Source organism: Chelonoidis abingdonii, chromosome 2, assembly GCF_003597395.2.
Source record: "Chelonoidis abingdonii isolate Lonesome George chromosome 2, CheloAbing_2.0, whole genome shotgun sequence".
Lineage (NCBI taxonomy): Eukaryota > Metazoa > Chordata > Testudines > Testudinidae > Chelonoidis > Chelonoidis abingdonii.
The window spans coordinates 5,283,353-5,299,502 of NC_133770.1; the positions used below are offsets into that span (position 1 = coordinate 5,283,353).

At 56.5% G+C, this 16,150-nt stretch overlaps 1 protein-coding gene across 1 annotated transcript; it reads right to left on the reverse strand.

Moving 5' to 3' along the window:
• Positions 1-639: 639 nt before the first annotated feature.
• LOC116836149 (uncharacterized) lies at positions 640-16,133 on the reverse strand. Its single transcript, XM_032799614.2, has 8 exons — positions 14,084-16,133; positions 10,200-10,493; positions 7,450-7,538; positions 5,460-5,543; positions 3,212-3,358; positions 2,305-2,436; positions 1,275-1,397; positions 640-793 (listed from the first exon to the last, which is right to left on the reverse strand). The coding sequence occupies exons 1-8, from the start codon at positions 16,131-16,133 to the stop codon at positions 779-781; spliced, it is 2,934 nt and encodes a 977-aa protein (XP_032655505.2). The 3' UTR covers positions 640-778.
• Positions 16,134-16,150: the final 17 nt, after the last annotated feature.

Consider the following 16,150-nt stretch of genomic DNA (forward strand, 5'->3'; position numbering starts at 1 on the left):
TTTGGAAAAAAACTTTCACTAGGAGGGTGGTGAAGCACTGGAATGGTTACCTAGGGAGGTGGTAGAATCCCCTTTGAGGTTTTTAATGCCCAGCTTGACAAAGGCCTGGCTGGGATGATTTAGTTGGGGTTGGTCCTGCTTTGAGCAGGGGGTTGGACTAGATGACGACCTGAGGTCCCTTCCAACCCTGATAGTCTAGGATTCTACAAGCCCAGCCCAATTCTCAGCACTCAGCAGAATGAGTCAGGTATATCCACACTGCAGCCCAGGGAGAGACATGTTAGTGCCTGTAAAGCTAGCATGCTAAAGCTAGTGTGGACATGGCAGAAGGGGTGCCTAGCCACTCAAATACAAGCCTGGCTGAGCTCAGGTGGCTAGGCCTGGCTACAGCATCCACTCTGCTGTTCTAGCTAGAGCAGAACTAGCACTTACCCCTCTTGCTAGATTATGCTGCAGCTAGGACCAAGCCCCCCAGAGAGGCCCTGCCCTCCTTTCCAGCTTCCACCCAGCTAAACTGGAGCTTCAGCCACAGGGGTCCTGCAGCCCAGCTCCCACCCTCTTGGAACCAGGAGTTCCCTAGATAGAGGGAGAAGAAAGGAGACCAAACCTGTGTGCAGTTCAAGTGAATACATGGAGGCCATTTTATTGAGCAGCATGAGAGATGCAGACTAGTAGGAATATTTGCAGTTCTAGAGTATTTAATACCAGCTGTACTGTATAGGAGTAACTGTGCATCTATACAGAGGGGGTGGGTCTGTTTGCACATCCGGGCCAGCAGCTACATGGTCAGCTCCTGCAGGAGAGAGCAGAGGGTTAGATGGAGACCGCAGGGTACAAGGAGGGGAGCACAAGGGGTTCTCTCTGGCATCTCTACAGGAGGGCCCTTGCTTAGTGCTTTTATGCTTTAAGTCACCTGTTTTCAGCATCATTACACAGGACAAAGCCTGGGGGACTCCTGGTGGGAGGGGGGAAGGGCCCCTATCCATAGATCTTGGCAGTACCTCCCCCTACAAGCCTTCTGCTCATGAACAGAGCTTCTCTAGGCAGGGGAGGTTTAGTAGCTCAAGCAGAGCACAGAGTCAGGAGGTCCCAAGTTCTAATCTTGGCTTGGCCAGCTACTGCCTTCTTGGGAGACTTGTGTCTGCCTCAGTTTACCCCTTCTGAAGTTGGAGCATTGCTTCCTCAGATGGAGACTAGTCTATGACCGCATCCCCATCAGCAGGACAGGATCTTATGGCAGGCGGCCAGGCACAGCCTAGGCACTGGGCTCTTACCATGATGGCGTTGACGATATCGTTGTTGTTGTGTCTGAGTGCCCGCACGGCTTTGGGACGCGACACGTTGGCCTGGGCCATCACCAGCTCAATATCTCTCACCTCCAGTCCAGTCTCATCAACCTGGAAGGGAAGAGGAACTCATGCTCCAGACTGGGAGAGGGCACAGTGCCACCCCCAGACCCTGCTCACACCCCAAAACCAAATACATTTGCAAGGGGAGAGAAATTGGCTCCAAAGGCAGGAGCGTTCACTTCATCCTGCTGGTCACTTGGACAGATCTGCCCTGGACAAGGGATGGCCATTACCCAGCTCTGTATCCTCAAGCCAGACCAAGCTAGCCGAGCCCACTCCTTGGCACCTCTCTGCCTCCAGGCCTGTCCTCAGGCACAGCTACACAGCCATGCTGGTTCTCAGTGAGAGAACCCTGGGGTGCACTATGGCACTCAGTGCTGCTCTGGCATCCTGCCTTCTTCCCACCGATCCCTGACAATGTAGTAGTCTGTCCCCCCCAGGCAGAGACTAGACCGTTTTCTCCCCTCTGCTGCTCTAAAGGACAGGAAGGAAGCTGGCTACGTAGGAAGCTATCCCAGTTCCCAGCGCCCAGGCAGGGCACAGGACAGACAGTAGCATGCCAACAGCGTCCGGCCATCAGAATGAGCCTCCAGTGGGTTACAACCAAGAGACGGACACAAGAGTTCTCTCCTGTGGCTGGTTCACATCTCCTCCTAACCTCAGCACCATGTAAGCTGGGCCCAGCAGCTCATTGCTGGGCACTAGGAATGGGGCAGAGTCCAGGACCAGATGTTGAACTGACAGCAAGTGGTGCTGCAGCAGTCACCTTCCCAAGGGAAGGCCCAGGAGCTCCGCTATACTGGCTACACCCATGGACCCTGGAGAGGGATGAGGTGTCACCAGCTAAAGGGCAGAAGAGATTCACCCCCAACCTAACTCAGTGCTGAAGCTGGTACCCAGCGAGCGTTGTGGAATCAGACTGCTACTGCCCCCAGCTTCTTTCCTCCAGCCTTACCTCCTCCTCTTCCTCGCTCTCCTCTTTGATCGTGAGTGCTGGGGCCGTTTCTGTGATCAAAGGCGAGTGCTCCATCGGCACCTTGAACTTCTCCGCCGCCGCCTTGTGCACCTGCTGCGACAGGTCTTCGATCTGCAGGGACAGACCCGAGTCAGGAGGGGGAGCAGTTAGCACAGGAGGCCAGAGATACTGCCCACTGGGGAGTCCCTGCAGCGACTCCAGGGAGCAGGCTAGCCATCTGCCAGCCCTACGAAGGGCTGGGTGGGGTGAGAACAGGGAGAACCTGTCTGAAGTAGAGGAGAGCTCCTGCCTGCCTCCAGCTTGAGGGCATGGAAGAGGGTAGGTCATGGGGAGCACCAGTGCCCCTAGGAGCAAGGTGCAGACCAGGCAAGGAGAGAAGAGTTATTCGGGGGGGGGGGGGCAGGTCGCAGCAGGAAGACTCCTGTGCCCAGACTTGTCTCCTAGAGGAGGGAGAGTCCCCACCCCATGGGTGGGGTCAGCCTAGAGTGAGCAATGGACTGTATAGTGAGGACCCTGTCGAGCAGGAGCTGACCCAGTTTTCTTCCTCTACAGCGGAGTTCAGCCCTGCCCCCTCGATAAAGGGCCCTATCAGGGCTGGCGCATGGGAGTTAGTGTGTGATGGCCAGGGCAGGGCCAAGCCCCGAGTGGCGGCTAGTCAGGGCTCCCATTTACACCAGGCACTAAACTGGCCTGCAGGAGCCAGTCAGATTCCAGGCCTCCAGCAGGACCCGAGCAGCAGCTCGTGGGAGTCCCTCAGCAGCTGGAATCCAGGCTGTGCCCACCTGCGCCAGCCACTAGCTCTGCGCCATGGTGCAGTAGCACCTGCTGAGCCCTGGAGCCCCAGGACACACATGGCAGAGGGGTCAGGGTGCCCCCAGAGCCTCACCTTGGCCTCTCCAAACACTATGTAGATGTCAGAAGCCGGGCTCTTGAACACGTCCGGCTTGGTTATCACGAACAGGATGTTCTTGGACTTCCGGATTGTGATCCTGGTGACACCGTGAATCTGACGCAGCCCCAGCTTGGACATGGCCTGCAGGGGAGACGGACTGACATGTTAGTGACCTCAGGCAGAAGCAGCCCCTGCAGCTGGAGCGATGGACCAGGGACCCTGGAACAAGCCTTACGGAGGGAGGGGGACCCCCTTCAGTCTTTGTGAAGTGACCTGTCTGAGGCCTTTGGCTGCTGCAATGGAAGTGCTGATGCCAGGAGTTACCACGGCTGGCTGGCCATTGGTTTGTCTCCAGGGATGTGGATGGCCTCTATCTCAGAGTGTGGGCTGTGTTGTCTGGGGCAGCACAGGCTGGGGGCATCCATGGGCAGCACCTGCTGGCCCATTCCCGGTTCTGCTCCTTGGAGATGCCAGACTCATCTTGCACAGAGCTAAGCAGACCAGGAGAGGGGGATGTTGTGCTGGAACAGGCTGTTGATGGGTGCCAGGAGAGACACCCACAGCTAACTGTCACAGGGCCAGTGTGTCATCTCCCACATGAGCTCTGCCCTGCCTGAGAACCCACCCTCTGACTTGCATTACACCTGGTGCCACTTCCTAGCCCCCGCAGGGATTTTACAAGCCAGTGTTTGGAAGCAGAGGCTGGAGAGAAGTAGGCATGTGACCCTGCCCTGCAGGGAGAGGGGCAGGCAGCCCAGTGAGCGTTCCCCATCCCTAGTTGCTGTGACATGGCATTGGGAAGTGCCCTGTACAGCAAGGCCACCCATCCAGACAGTCCAGAGCCCTTCTGCGCATGGTGGTAGGTTAGCTCTGACTCCCACCCAGCCCAGAGGAGTTTGGTGATAGCAGGACAGGGCTAGCTGGGCAGCTTCTCTGATGGGGCTGTGTGGACAGGACACACAAGTGGTTGTACAAGGTGTGTTAATGGATCCACCCCCAGGCACATGCTCCAGCCCCCAAGATCCTCCTTGGGATCAGCCCAGCAGGCTGACAGGAGAGCAGGTGCTGCCAGAGGAGACCTGGGTTTGGGCTGTGCAGCTGCAGGAGGGCTGGGAGCCCAGCCTCTGCATGGAAAGGGGCAGGGGGCTGCAGGGATGACAGGCCTGGCCAGGCAGCACGAGCCAGAGCCCTGGGAGTCCACAGGCTCCTTGGGAGCCCAGCCCACCCCTTGCTGCTGCTACTCCAACCCCGTGCTCTCTCCAGCAGCATCCTGAGCTGTCCTGTCCCTGGGGAACAGTGCCAAAGGCAACCCAGACAATCCCTGGGCAGACCCAGCAAAGCCACCGCTACAGAGACCTGCGAGCAGTCTGGAGTCCTGCTCCATGTCAGAGGTGTTTTAATCAGGGCTAATCGCCAGAGCCAGTGACGAACACAGACAGGCTTATCCAGCGCCTAATCCCCCCTCAAACCTGTGGCTAGTCGGCCAGCCTGGCTGGGTCTCATCTCAGCCACGAGGCGCTCCCTGTTTCTGGCTCCCATTCAGCTCAGCAGTCCCGTGTGCCCTCACGTGGCAGAAGGGGTGGAACTATGCTCCTGCTCCCCAGGAGGCCCTGGCTCTCCATCAGCCCATGGCCCAGCCCTGTGTTTAAAGGCTCCCCACATGCTTGCTCCAGCCCATGCCCATCTCTCCACCCAGCCCCAGCTGATGTCCCTGCTGAGCCCTCTTGTCCCTCCAGCATCACCCTGCAGATGGAGCATGGGGGATTGGTGCGCCCAAGGGGCTCTGGAGGCGGCATGCTGGGCAGTTCAAGGGTTAAGGTGCATCTCAAAGCCGGAGTCATTGTCTGTGTTTTGATCATTTGGCCAATTCAGCAACCCCCTGCAGGAGCTGCTGCACTGGACAGGCTGCTCCAAGCCGAGTCATCGCCCAGGCAGATGGAAACAGGTGTTGGATGCAGCCCTGGCCTGGGTCAGACCTTCCACTTGCTCCTCCAGCCCCCAGCAGGGCCCTGCTGGCAGGACTGTAAAGCCACTGACTCCCAGCTCCTGCCCTGGCACAGAGCGAGTCCTGCCCAGAGACCTGACATGGCTCAGGACAGGCATTGCCAGGTGCCTGCAATTGAGGCTTCCCTCCCTCACAGCAGGAGCTCACCCGGGGGGCCAGACCAGAGGGGCTGTCCCACCTGGCCCCTTCCCTTGAGCAAGGTGCAACACCCTCATGTTCCCCTCACGCCACACTGACCTTTCTGGCTTTCTTCTCGCTCCGGCTCTGTTTGGCTTTGCTGATGGTTTCCTCCCCAGTGCTCAGCGAGTGCGTTAGCTGGGCCTGCAAGACAAGCGCCTTGTAACAGTGGCTTCCCCACGTCCCGGCGTCTAGAGGGAAGAATGGAGCCATGAGCAGGGGCCAGGACAGCCATGCCGCTGGCCACAGCCAGACCAGAATGGAGGAGGCTGGAGCAGGTGTGTCCAGTGGGGGAAAAACAGGCACAAATTAAGTCATTTGCCCCAAAGCCAGAGAGTCTGGGCTAGATCCAGACTGGGTGTGGGTGTTGCAGTCCCCACAGGGTGACCAGATGTCCTGATTTTATAGGAACAGGCCCAGTTTTGGAGTTGGCCTTATATAGGCTCCTATTACCCCCCCAATCCCTGTCCTGATTTGACATTTGCTGTCTGGTCACTCTAGATCCAAGTGCCACACAAACATACTGACATCCATGCTGGCATCCAAGTTCTCGCATCTCAGGGCGAGTAGCAACAGCCTCACGCCCCTCCCCAGAGACAGGCGCCATAGCAGCCCCCCCATTTCTCTCGTGCATTCTGGGAAGGCTCTGGCAGAGAGGTAGGTCTAAAGCCACCACCCTGCCTTACCCTCATTGCTGTTAGCTGGGCAGAGGCATGAAGCATGTGCCCGGTGCCTCAGGCCAGTTGCTCGGCTGGTTCTCAGACCCACACTCCAGCTAGGAATTGCACCAGGAGAACTTTCCTCAGGCACTTTCCTCCTGGCAGCCAGCACTGCCCCCTAGCTGACTCTCCCCTCCCACCCCACCTCAGGGTGGGGCTCCAGAGACCGTTCAGCTGTCACACGCAGAGGGGCACATGCTGCTCCCACTGCAGGATGGCTGTTCGGGCTGCATGTCGTGCTGGGAGAGAAGCAGCAGTAGGTGGGGCTGCTGGCTCAGCAGCAGCAGCCCTGTTCTCTAGCTGAATCAGAGTGAACCTGTGTCTCCATCATGCCAACCCCACGCTGCTGGGCCCCAGCTGAGCCTGCCCCCACTCGCAGATACTGCCTCATGCCATTGTTTGCTGGCCCCTCCGGCCCCACTCTACGGAGACAGGGCACAGCATGCAGAGCAGGATCTCCCCAGCCCAGCTGATCCCCACAGGCAGCTCAACCCTGAGCCAGGACCACCGATTGACTCCCAAGGGAGGAAGCTGCCTGCTGGACGTACTCTTCTCCTGGAACGGGACAGCACTGGAGAGAGGGAGGAAGCCAAATGCAGCTTATTGTTTTTGGCCTGGAAACCCTTTGGGGCAGGGGCTGTGTCTGACAGTGCTCCAGTGCCCTTCAGCATTGCCACGAACATGTGGGTGGGTGGGTGGGAGGGAGGGACACTGGAGCACTGTCAGACACGGCCCCTGCCCCAAAGGGTCTCCAGGCCAGAGACAAGGATGGCTCTTGGAGATGGGTATCCTTCAGCCAGGTCACTATGGCAGGGATTGCAGGGCACAGCTCCCAGTCCAGGGACACCAGGTGATGTGGGGAGCTGTAGGAGTTCCAGGGCTGCAGAGGCCACCTTCCAAGGTCTCTTCACCCCAGAAGGGTGCTCAGATACCAATGGGTGTCTCCACCACCTACTGGTCTGTCCCCCACCCCCAATTTATCCAGGCAGAGGGAGCAATAGGACATTCTCACTCCCATCTAGTTACATAGCTGGGGTGGGCCTGATGCGGAGACCTGTTCACAACCCCTTGCCAGGGATGGGGGTGCTCCTTCTTGGATGCCACGTACGTGGGCTTCACAATCCCATCTCCCGGGGCCTGTTTTTAATCCAGAGCTCGGCCTGTCTGCTGCCGAGTTACTGCTGTTCTGTACTACAGGCCTCCCCTTTCCCACCAGGGGGCTGAGAAGCAGAGGGCCCCCCCGCAAGGGAGCTGGTTATTCAGGCTAGTTCAGCCATTTACTGTGCCAGGACCCTCAGGCTGCGTGGGCCTCTCCCTGGGCAGCCCCATACCTGAGTCTGAGCTGTCTGGGGTTCCGAGATGTCCGGCTCCTCCAGCTCTGGAATAGACTCATCGTTGCTCTCCGAGTCGTTACAAGAGCCTGGAAGAGAGGAGGCCATCAGTGCCATGGCTGGAGCCCCTTAACCATCTAACCCTTCCTATCGACCGGGGCAAGGACACAATCCCTTCCAGGCACTGAGTCACAGCCCTGATGGCCACAGGAAAGGCCAGTTGCACATGCAAGTTCTTTCCCAGGTTGAGGCCACAGCACTGCTTCCCTTTCAACAGCAGTGCTGAAACCACTACTCAGCAGGAGGTGCAGGGGCATCCAAGGGGCAGGAATGCAGGACACAGTGGGTGGGATGCACCTGGCTCTGTTCCAGGAGGGACTTGTCCCTAGGTGCTGGACATATATAGCCCTGGAGCTTATGGTCAAGCTGGACAAGTAGGAAGGGAAAGGGACACACCCAAGGTCACCCAGTGGGTCAGTGGCAGAGCCAGGAGACCTGTGCTCTGTTCTTAAGAACCAGTCCCATGCCCTGTGCTGTCTGTCTTGCATTTACACAGCCTTTTCCATCTCCAGTAGATCCTGCCTGCTTTAGAAGTGAAGTGCTGCCACCTCTGGGGTGGAAGGGACACCTATTTACCAGCAACGTTAGCTCATTGTCCCCTGTCTCCAACAGGGATTCCACATCCCTCAAGTCCTGCGACGACTCAGATTGGAGTTTGCCCAAGACTACCAAGAGAGAACCCTGCTCCTGGAACCTTTGCTACCCAGAGTGCTTTGCACCTCAGTTGTAAAGCCTCACTGAGGGAGGCCATGTGACTTCACAGATGGGACCCAGGCCACTGCCTTAGACACTCGAGCTGTTTCCTGGCTCTGCCAGTGATCTTGGGCTGCTCACTTCCTCTCCCATCCTGTGTCTCATCTGTTTAGACCCAGTCCCTGGGGGCCAGGACTAAGGAAAGCTCTGGTGTGGACAACGCACTCCCCGGAGTGTCATGTTGACCTAACCCCGGGTGTGGCCCTGGGTAGGTGGGGCGGGGGGGAATGTCCCCATTGATCCAGCTACTGTTGCTCTGGGAAGAGCGGTTCCTAGCCCAACAGCAAACCCTTCTGTCACCGTGGTCTGCGTCTTCACTTCGGTACCTGTAGCTAGGGGCCCAGGCGCCAGGCGCTGTCGGGCCAGACACGCTATGGCAGTGTTGCTAAGCTGAGGCTCCAGCCAGTGGGATGGCATGTCAAGGCCTTGGTTTACCAACCCAGAGGCTGGAGCACCCTGCCCCGGTGAGTCACTGACATGGGGGACGGAAGGGTTCCTGGACAAGCCCAGAGCAGCTCTCGGTACTTAGGAAAAACCAAAGCCTAGGACCCGGGATGATTCTACAGGAGCTGTCCTGGCCAGGGAGGGCCCCAGGGTCTCCCTCCACACCCCGGCTCACCACATTTGATGCCCAAGGCATCTCCTCAATTCTCACCCACCCCCAAGGGCTCATGCCCCAGCCTCCATCCTCTTCACTGAGGGAGGACAGGGTGGGAGCCACTGCTCAGAGCTGCAGGGGTGTGAAACTCTGCAGCCTCCCACCCACACTGGGCCTCTGCCCCAGTTTGGTTACTTACTGCACTGGTTGTGTTCTTCATGGGGCTGGCAGGCCACCTTCCCCCCAGCATGGAGTGGGAGTGGGACGGGCAGCTGGGCATGTGCCCCATGCTAGGTAGGGACCCAGGCACAGTCACATTCACTTGTTTGCTTTAATATCGCACCATCCTGAATCGGTGCCTGGAACCTCACTCACCCCTCAGGTATTGAGTGGTTAACAGCACCCTGGTCTGAGCAGAGAGATCAACCCCTCGGCACAGGAACCAGGCCCAGCAAGCCGTGGTTTGAGCCTGGGAAGGGCTAGTGATGCACAGCCCTAGGTTTTATCTGGGCCTCTGTGGCAGTGCTGGGAATCGCATGGGAAGAAGCTCGGAATCCAGCAACGCTTCCTTCCCTCCTCCCATGTGTTCAGTTCCTGCTGGACAAGGAACAGGCCTGTTTGCGTAAGAGGGGGAACAGAAAGCTTTGAAAGCCCCACCGTGCAGCTGGTCCGTAGGGCAGCGCAGCCAGCCAAGCCGCTCCCCTTTCTTCACTGCGCTGGAGAGGGTTTGCTTTGCAAGAGCTCCAGCTGGAGAACTCCTCCCCCACCCGCAGCACACACTTAGCTGTACAATGCAGGAGGCTGCGCCGGGCATGCAGACCCATTAGAGCCCTGTCAGCTGCTATCCAGCAGCTATTACAGGAGCCCATTGCGGCTCTGCCGTTTGGCCAGGAGACGAGGATTATATCAGCCTCCTGCTTTGTGGGCATCCACAAGCGAGCGCCTAGGGTAAGTGCCATTCCTGGCAATAGTCCATTGCCCTGTCCTACCCCAGCCTGACCCCTGGGATATAGCCTGGCATTGTTAGCCCTAGAGGCTGGCTCTGGTACCCAGCAGTCCCAGTGCCAGAGGCCTGGCTGGAGTAGGTTAGGAGAGCTCCACTGAGACCAGTGGAGCCATGCCGATGACCAGCAGAGGATCTGGCCAGGACTCATAGGGTGCTTTCCCCAGAGGTTCTGCTGAGCCACCCGCCTCTCTGAAGCAAGCTGCCGCAAGAGAGCTGCCATGCTCCAGCGAGCTAGCAGAGGGTGTTCAAAGGCCAGGGCAGGACAGGACTGCATGGAGCTCAGTAGGGTTGGGGAGGAGGCCATTCCCTTCCTCCCGCCTGCAACACATGTACCTTTATGGTTAACTTCACAGCTTCTCTGCCCCACCAGTGGCTTGTCCTCCAGCAGCGTCATGCCAGCCGCCTCCTGCAGGGTCTCAATCTCCGGGCAGCGGTAGGGTGGCTCGCTCTCGCTGGAAGAGCTTGATTCCAACTGGATGGAGCCACGGTGGGCTTGCCTCTCTTCTGCGGAGGCGGAACCCCTCCCTCTGGTGTCTTTGTTCCCTGGGAGCTGGGGCCTCCCTCGGGAATCCTGGGTGCTGAAGAAGGAGTCTCTGCATGGGACAGGGGACGCGGAGCTCTCCAGAGCTGCAGTGGAGGGAGAAATTGCATTAGGCCAGGTTCCTGCCCCTGCCCCTTGACAGATTAGTGTTTCCAGAGTGGAGGGCCCAATGGAACCCACTGGGGGGCCAGCTGCATGGGGACATGTTTCTACCATCCGTGGCAGCACTGGGACCAGAACCGGGGCCCTATTCCTAGTCCCCTGCTCCACCCAGCCTTCCAGCTTCTTACAAAGGGAATCCAGGCCAGAGCCCTCTGGATGCACCCCCTTTCCAAGCAGGAGGTGTAAATTCCCACTCAAGGAGCCCTACCCGTGGCTCTTCCATTGAGCTAGTACATAGCCATGGGGGCTAGCAGCTCAAGCCACATTAGGACAGCAGCAGCTCTAGGCTAAGCAGCAGAGAGTCACATCCTCATATTCCATCTAGAGTGCATCAAAACTATGTAATATTGGATTGGGTGGTTAGGAAGGAGTTCCTGCCCTAACAGAACCCACTGTCAGAAAAACAGGGCTTAGGATGTTTAAAGAAAACGTGGTTTGACATTGTTCTGTCTGGCAAGGAATCACTCAATTGTGAGTGGGAAATCTCCACTTCCATTGTTCTGCCTTTGTGGACCCCACTTCCCTATAGATTGTCTGGTTCTTGGATTGTTTCGGACTGTGGCATAACTAATTTTGCAAGATTTAAGTCAACTAAGGTGGTGGGCTCTGGTGGAGTAAAGAATTGTTTCATAATGGGCTGTGATTGGCGAAAATACTGCTTAGTAGGACTTCCGTTTAAAACGATTGGTTAAGGTAGAGCTAAGCAGGACTCAAGTTTAAGTATAAAAACTGGGGTCCAGAAGGAAGTGTTTTTGGGAACTAACTCCAGGATACAGCTCCAAAGATCAGAGCTGCCAGGGATAGCTCAGTGGTTTGAGCATCGGCCTGCTAAACCCTGGGTTGTGAATTCAACCCTTGAGGGGGCCACTTAGGGATCTGGGGCAAAAATCAGTACTTGGTCCTGCTAGTGAAGGCAGGGGGCTGGACTTAGATGACCTTTTGAGATCTCTTCCAGTTCTAGGAGATAAGTATATCTCCATTAATTTAAAATTTCAACTTAAACATCCTGCCAACCATATTGTGCAGGAAGCTGGAGGAGCCCCCTCCCCCAACCTGATCCTACCTGGCCACCACAGTGCATGAGATTTCTTGGGAGTGGTGAGCATTGTGTGCTCAGCGTGGGCACTCTGTTCAGAGAGGTTATGGAGATTACTGGGTAAAGGCCACTTCCCTGATACAAGGCCCTGCAAGCTCTCAGCCCCAGGAACTAGGTCAGGGTGGGGGGTGCCTAACTTAACTGGGCCCATGGAAGGGTAAAGGTGAGGTGCCCTAGAGCATGGGTTGTCAAACTCTTTGAGGGTGTTCCCCTGCCCCAATGTGCTACAAAAACTCCATGGCCCACTTGTGCCACAACTGGTTTTCTACATACAAAACCCAGGGCTGGGATCAGGGGGTAGCAAGCACAGCAATTGCCTGGGGCCCCTTGCCCCTCTGTCCTGAGGTTCAACAAGCACAAGTGCAGAGTCCTGCACTTAGGATGGAAGAATCCCATTCACTGTTAGAGACTAGGGACCGAATGGCTAGGAAGCAGTTCTGCAGAAAAGGACCTGGGATTACAGTGGATGAGAAGCTGGATAGGAGTCAGCGTGCCCTTGTTGCTGAGAAGGCTAAAGGCATTTTGGGTTGTATAAGTAGGGGCATTGCTAGCAGATAAAGGGATGCAATCATTCCCCTCTATTTGAGATTGGCGAGGCCTCATCTGGAGTACTGTGTCCAGTTTTGGGCCCCACGCTACAAGGATGTGGAAAAATTGGAAAGAGTCCAGCGGAGGGCAACAAAAAATGATAGGGGGCTGGAGCACGATGACTGATGAGGGAGAGGCTAGGAACTGGATGTTAGTCTGCAAAAAAGACTGGGGGGCGGGGGGGAGGATCTGTAGCTGCTTTCAACTACCTGAAAGGGGGTTCCAAAGAGGATGGATCTAGACTGTTTTCAGTGGTAGCAGATGAGAGAACAAGGAGTAATGGTCTCAAGTTGCAGTGGGGGAGGTTCAGCTTGGATATTAGGAAACACTATTTCACCAGGAGGGTGGTAAAACACTGGAATGGGTTACCAAGGGAGGTGGTGGAATCTCCTTCCTTACAGGTTTAAGGTCAGGCTTGACAAAGCCCTGGCTGGGATGATTTAGGTCGGTTGGCCCTGCTTTGAGCAGGGGGTTGGACTAGATGACCTCCTGAGGTCCCTTCCAATCTTGATATTCTGTGATTCTATGATAAGTAACTTTTTCCTGCATGACATCAGCATCCAGCTGGGAGGATCACTGGACCTGCCCTCTTGGGAAGGCTTCTTAGAGCAGTGATTAATTGGCTAATAATCACAACTGTCCCTTCATGCAGTGGCCTGGTTAGTTTTAGCAGAGCAGGGCTGCCACCTTTGGGAGATGCCAGCATCACCCAGCACTTTAACTGAGTTCAGAGATGTGCAGAGGTCACTGACATGGCAGAGAGGATGTGGGTGGGCCAGGAGATAAGAGCCTCCAGATCTGGGGCCCCCTGGATGAGGAATGCAGCTGTTCCTGTTTGAGAAGCTTCCTCCCAGTCCAAGAGCTAGTGACCTTTGCGCTGCATGCTTGAGATTGTCCATCTTTCACCATAGCCAGAAATGCAGCTCTCTGGGGTGCAATGAGGGGTATACTAGCACCAGCCTGGGAGAGAAGGTCAAGGACACTCTCCCAGCTGAAGCTGCAGATTAAATTTGACTGGAGCTTGGCTAGCCCATCACCTATTCTTTCAAGGAGTGTCATGGGATCCTTTGTGGGCCAAAGGAGGAGTCAGGACATTGGTCTTGAGCAGTTAGGGGGCACCCAGCAGCAGGACAAGCCCTTTCCCCTGCACCTTGGATGGGCGCTGGTTCAGTACCAGCTTGGAGGGAAGGATGCTCTCCATAGAGCTGTCACTGTGTGACATGTTTGAGGTAGTAGTGTGCTAACCATTCCCACCACCGCATCATGCCTACCTCGGGATAGGTGGTTCCTGGCTCACGTGAAGGTTACAGGACACAATGAGTCCAAACACAGGACATGGGCAAGAAATTTAGAAGCATTTCCTGAGCCACATCTGAGCAGAACTGGGGCCTTCACACCTGCCCCATGGCCAGGGTTTGCATTTAGTCCCGTTTGCGTATGGGGGAAAGTTAGGGGCTGGCAGCAAGGGAAGCTGGAAAGCTCTTGTTCAACTCCTGGGGCTGAACATTTGGTCAAAGGCACTGCAAGGGTCTCCCTGCTCTTCGAGTCAGTGATGCTTTCCCAAGGGAGCAGGTCTGCTGCCAAATGCTTTAGAGAAATATCTCCATAGGACTAGGCCAGAACTGCTGGTGGATGTTTGTGTTGGAGAAGCCTGTCCTTGGAGGGCCCACCAAGACCACTGGCACTAGGTCCACTAAGCCTACACTGATATTAGCCTGTTCTGTACAGGAGAGGGTTAGAAAAGCACCTGCCTGACCTGGGCAGACTAGGTCATTCCCAGATGTTCCATCCCCTAATACGGGGAGCAGGAGGGGGAAGAAGGGATGTTACCTTCTAAGTATTTCCTGGAATCCAGCAGGAGAGATGGCTGGTCTTCAGTGCAAGCGTCCTCTGCAACAGAGAATGTTTCAGATGCGGGGAGCCCTGAGTTTTGGCCTTGGATAGGATCCTCTGAGCAAGGTGGCAGGAAGGATAAAGCAGGAGGCACTTCTATGAGTTCAGAGCAAGGAGGAGGGGAAGGTGCATCCTCCGCAGTGGCTTCAGGAGAGGAAGGCTGACCCAACTGGAGGGGAGCAGCTGCAGGGATGGGGCAGGGCTCTGGTGGAGGAGACTCTGAAGGCTGGGAATCACTAGCCAGGGAAGCTGCCGAGGGCTCAGGAGAAGGAGAGGAATGGAGTATCAATGGACTGGTTGCTTCTGTAGTTGAAAGCATCTCATTCTCTCTGCTGCTTTCAGTATCACCCAATGGGATTTGGCTTTGCTGATTACCTCCGTTTGCCGGATGCTGTGGGCTCTGCGGGTGTCCTGCTTGGCTAGCCTCTGGCATGGCACCATCTACACCTGCCTCACCAGGGCTCTCCCAGGGCTCTTCTGCCCTGGGTGAGATCCCCAGCTCTGTAGGCTCCTCCAGGCTCAGTGACCTCTGGTCCTGGTCTTTGGCATGAGTTCCAGAGGAAGTCTGGATGGCCTCTTCCTCCAAGGGCCTTTCACTGTGCAGGCCGGAGTCTTCCTCTGTGGAGAGATCCTGTTCCTCTAGCACAGGGGTCACTGACTCACTGCTGCCCATGCAGGAAGTGAGTAGCTCAGGGCTGGGCGTAACCTCTGCTGCAGGCAGCATCTCACAGATGCTCTCCAATTGTGCTTGTTCTGAAGTGCTCTTGTCCTCAGAGGGCTGCTGAGCACCCTGGTCCTCGCTGGGCTGCCGAGAGGCACTGCCAGCAGCAAGTTCATGAGTGGGCATTTCAGGTTCAGGCTGAGCTTCGACCACCCTCTCTTGTGCTTCACTGGCCTCCAGGGAGTCTGGGGTGGCCTCTCCTGAGGAGCTCTCCAAGACCCTCTCCTTGAGGCTGGCAAGGACACTTTGTGCTTCTGTCACCATCTGGCTGCTCACAAGACAAAGAGGCCCCACTTTGAGCTGGGAGGCCTGGAGGTTCCCAAAGGAGCCTTGTAACATGGCAGTGATTTGCTGCCACTCATGAGATGCTGCTGGCAGGTCAGCAGGGTTCTCCACCAAGGCACCAGATGGCTTGAGCAATCCAAGGCTGACCGACAGGCTTTCTGCAATGACGGCTTTGGATTCCAGCAAGTCAGGGCTTGTTTTTGTTGGCCCTGAATATTCAGAACCCTCTGCTTCCAGGCTTGCGCTGGGGCTGCTGTCCCCAGGCTCTGCAGGGGGCTGGTCACGAATAGCAGGCTCGCCTATGTAGATCTCCTTCTCAGAAGCAGTGAAGAGTAGCTGCTGATTGCTAGGCACTGACACGTTGGATCTTAGCCTGGTGCACTCTGAGTGAGTGGAACGTGGAGCTTCTTGCAGGAAGGAATAGTGCAAACACAAAGCCAGGCTGTGCTCAGGGGGTTCTGGGGCCAGGTTGTGCTCAGCTGAAGAAACTCCTGAGGGGCTGGGCTCAAGCAGGGATGGAGAGTCTCTGCTGCTGATGCCCACATGGAGATATTCTGGTGGTAGAACTGCTTCTTTCAGCTCTGTTGGAATGTCACCCTCTTGCTGCTCTGTTAACTGGCTCTCAGCTTGTTCGGGAGTGCCCAGTTCTCCCCCAGCCCTGGAGGATTTCTGCTCAACTAGTCTGGTGCTCTCTCCTGTGCTCTCCTCAGAGGCCATGAAGAAGCTGGAATCCATGTGCATGAAGGACTGTGTGGTGTCTGGTGGCTCTGGGGAAGATTCTCTGGAGGAAACAGCCTTGTCAGGTTCCTCCTGTGTAGAGTCCGCAGTGGTCATCTTATCAAGAGCAAGGGGAGGCCTGAGTGCTGCACAGCCTGGTGTTTGCCTGCCTTCCAGGGAGTCTCCACTGGACAGGTCATTGCTGAATGCGGAAGAGCTTCCTTCAGAAGCTGTCTCTGCACTCTCTGCCAGCTCCACCTCCATTTCTCCTTTAGGTGAGG

Coding starts and splice junctions, on each gene's coding strand:
- LOC116836149 (XM_032799614.2), bottom strand. CDS start 16,133: ATGGAGGTGGAGCTGGCAGAGAGTGCAGAGACAGCTTCTGAAGGAAGC. Junction 5,544..7,449: donor CCCAGACAGCTCAGACTCAG/GTATGGGGCTGC, acceptor CTTGTCTTGCAG/GCCCAGCTAACGCACTCGCT. Junction 2,437..3,211: donor TAGTGTTTGGAGAGGCCAAG/GTGAGGCTCTGG, acceptor CTGTCCCTGCAG/ATCGAAGACCTGTCGCAGCA.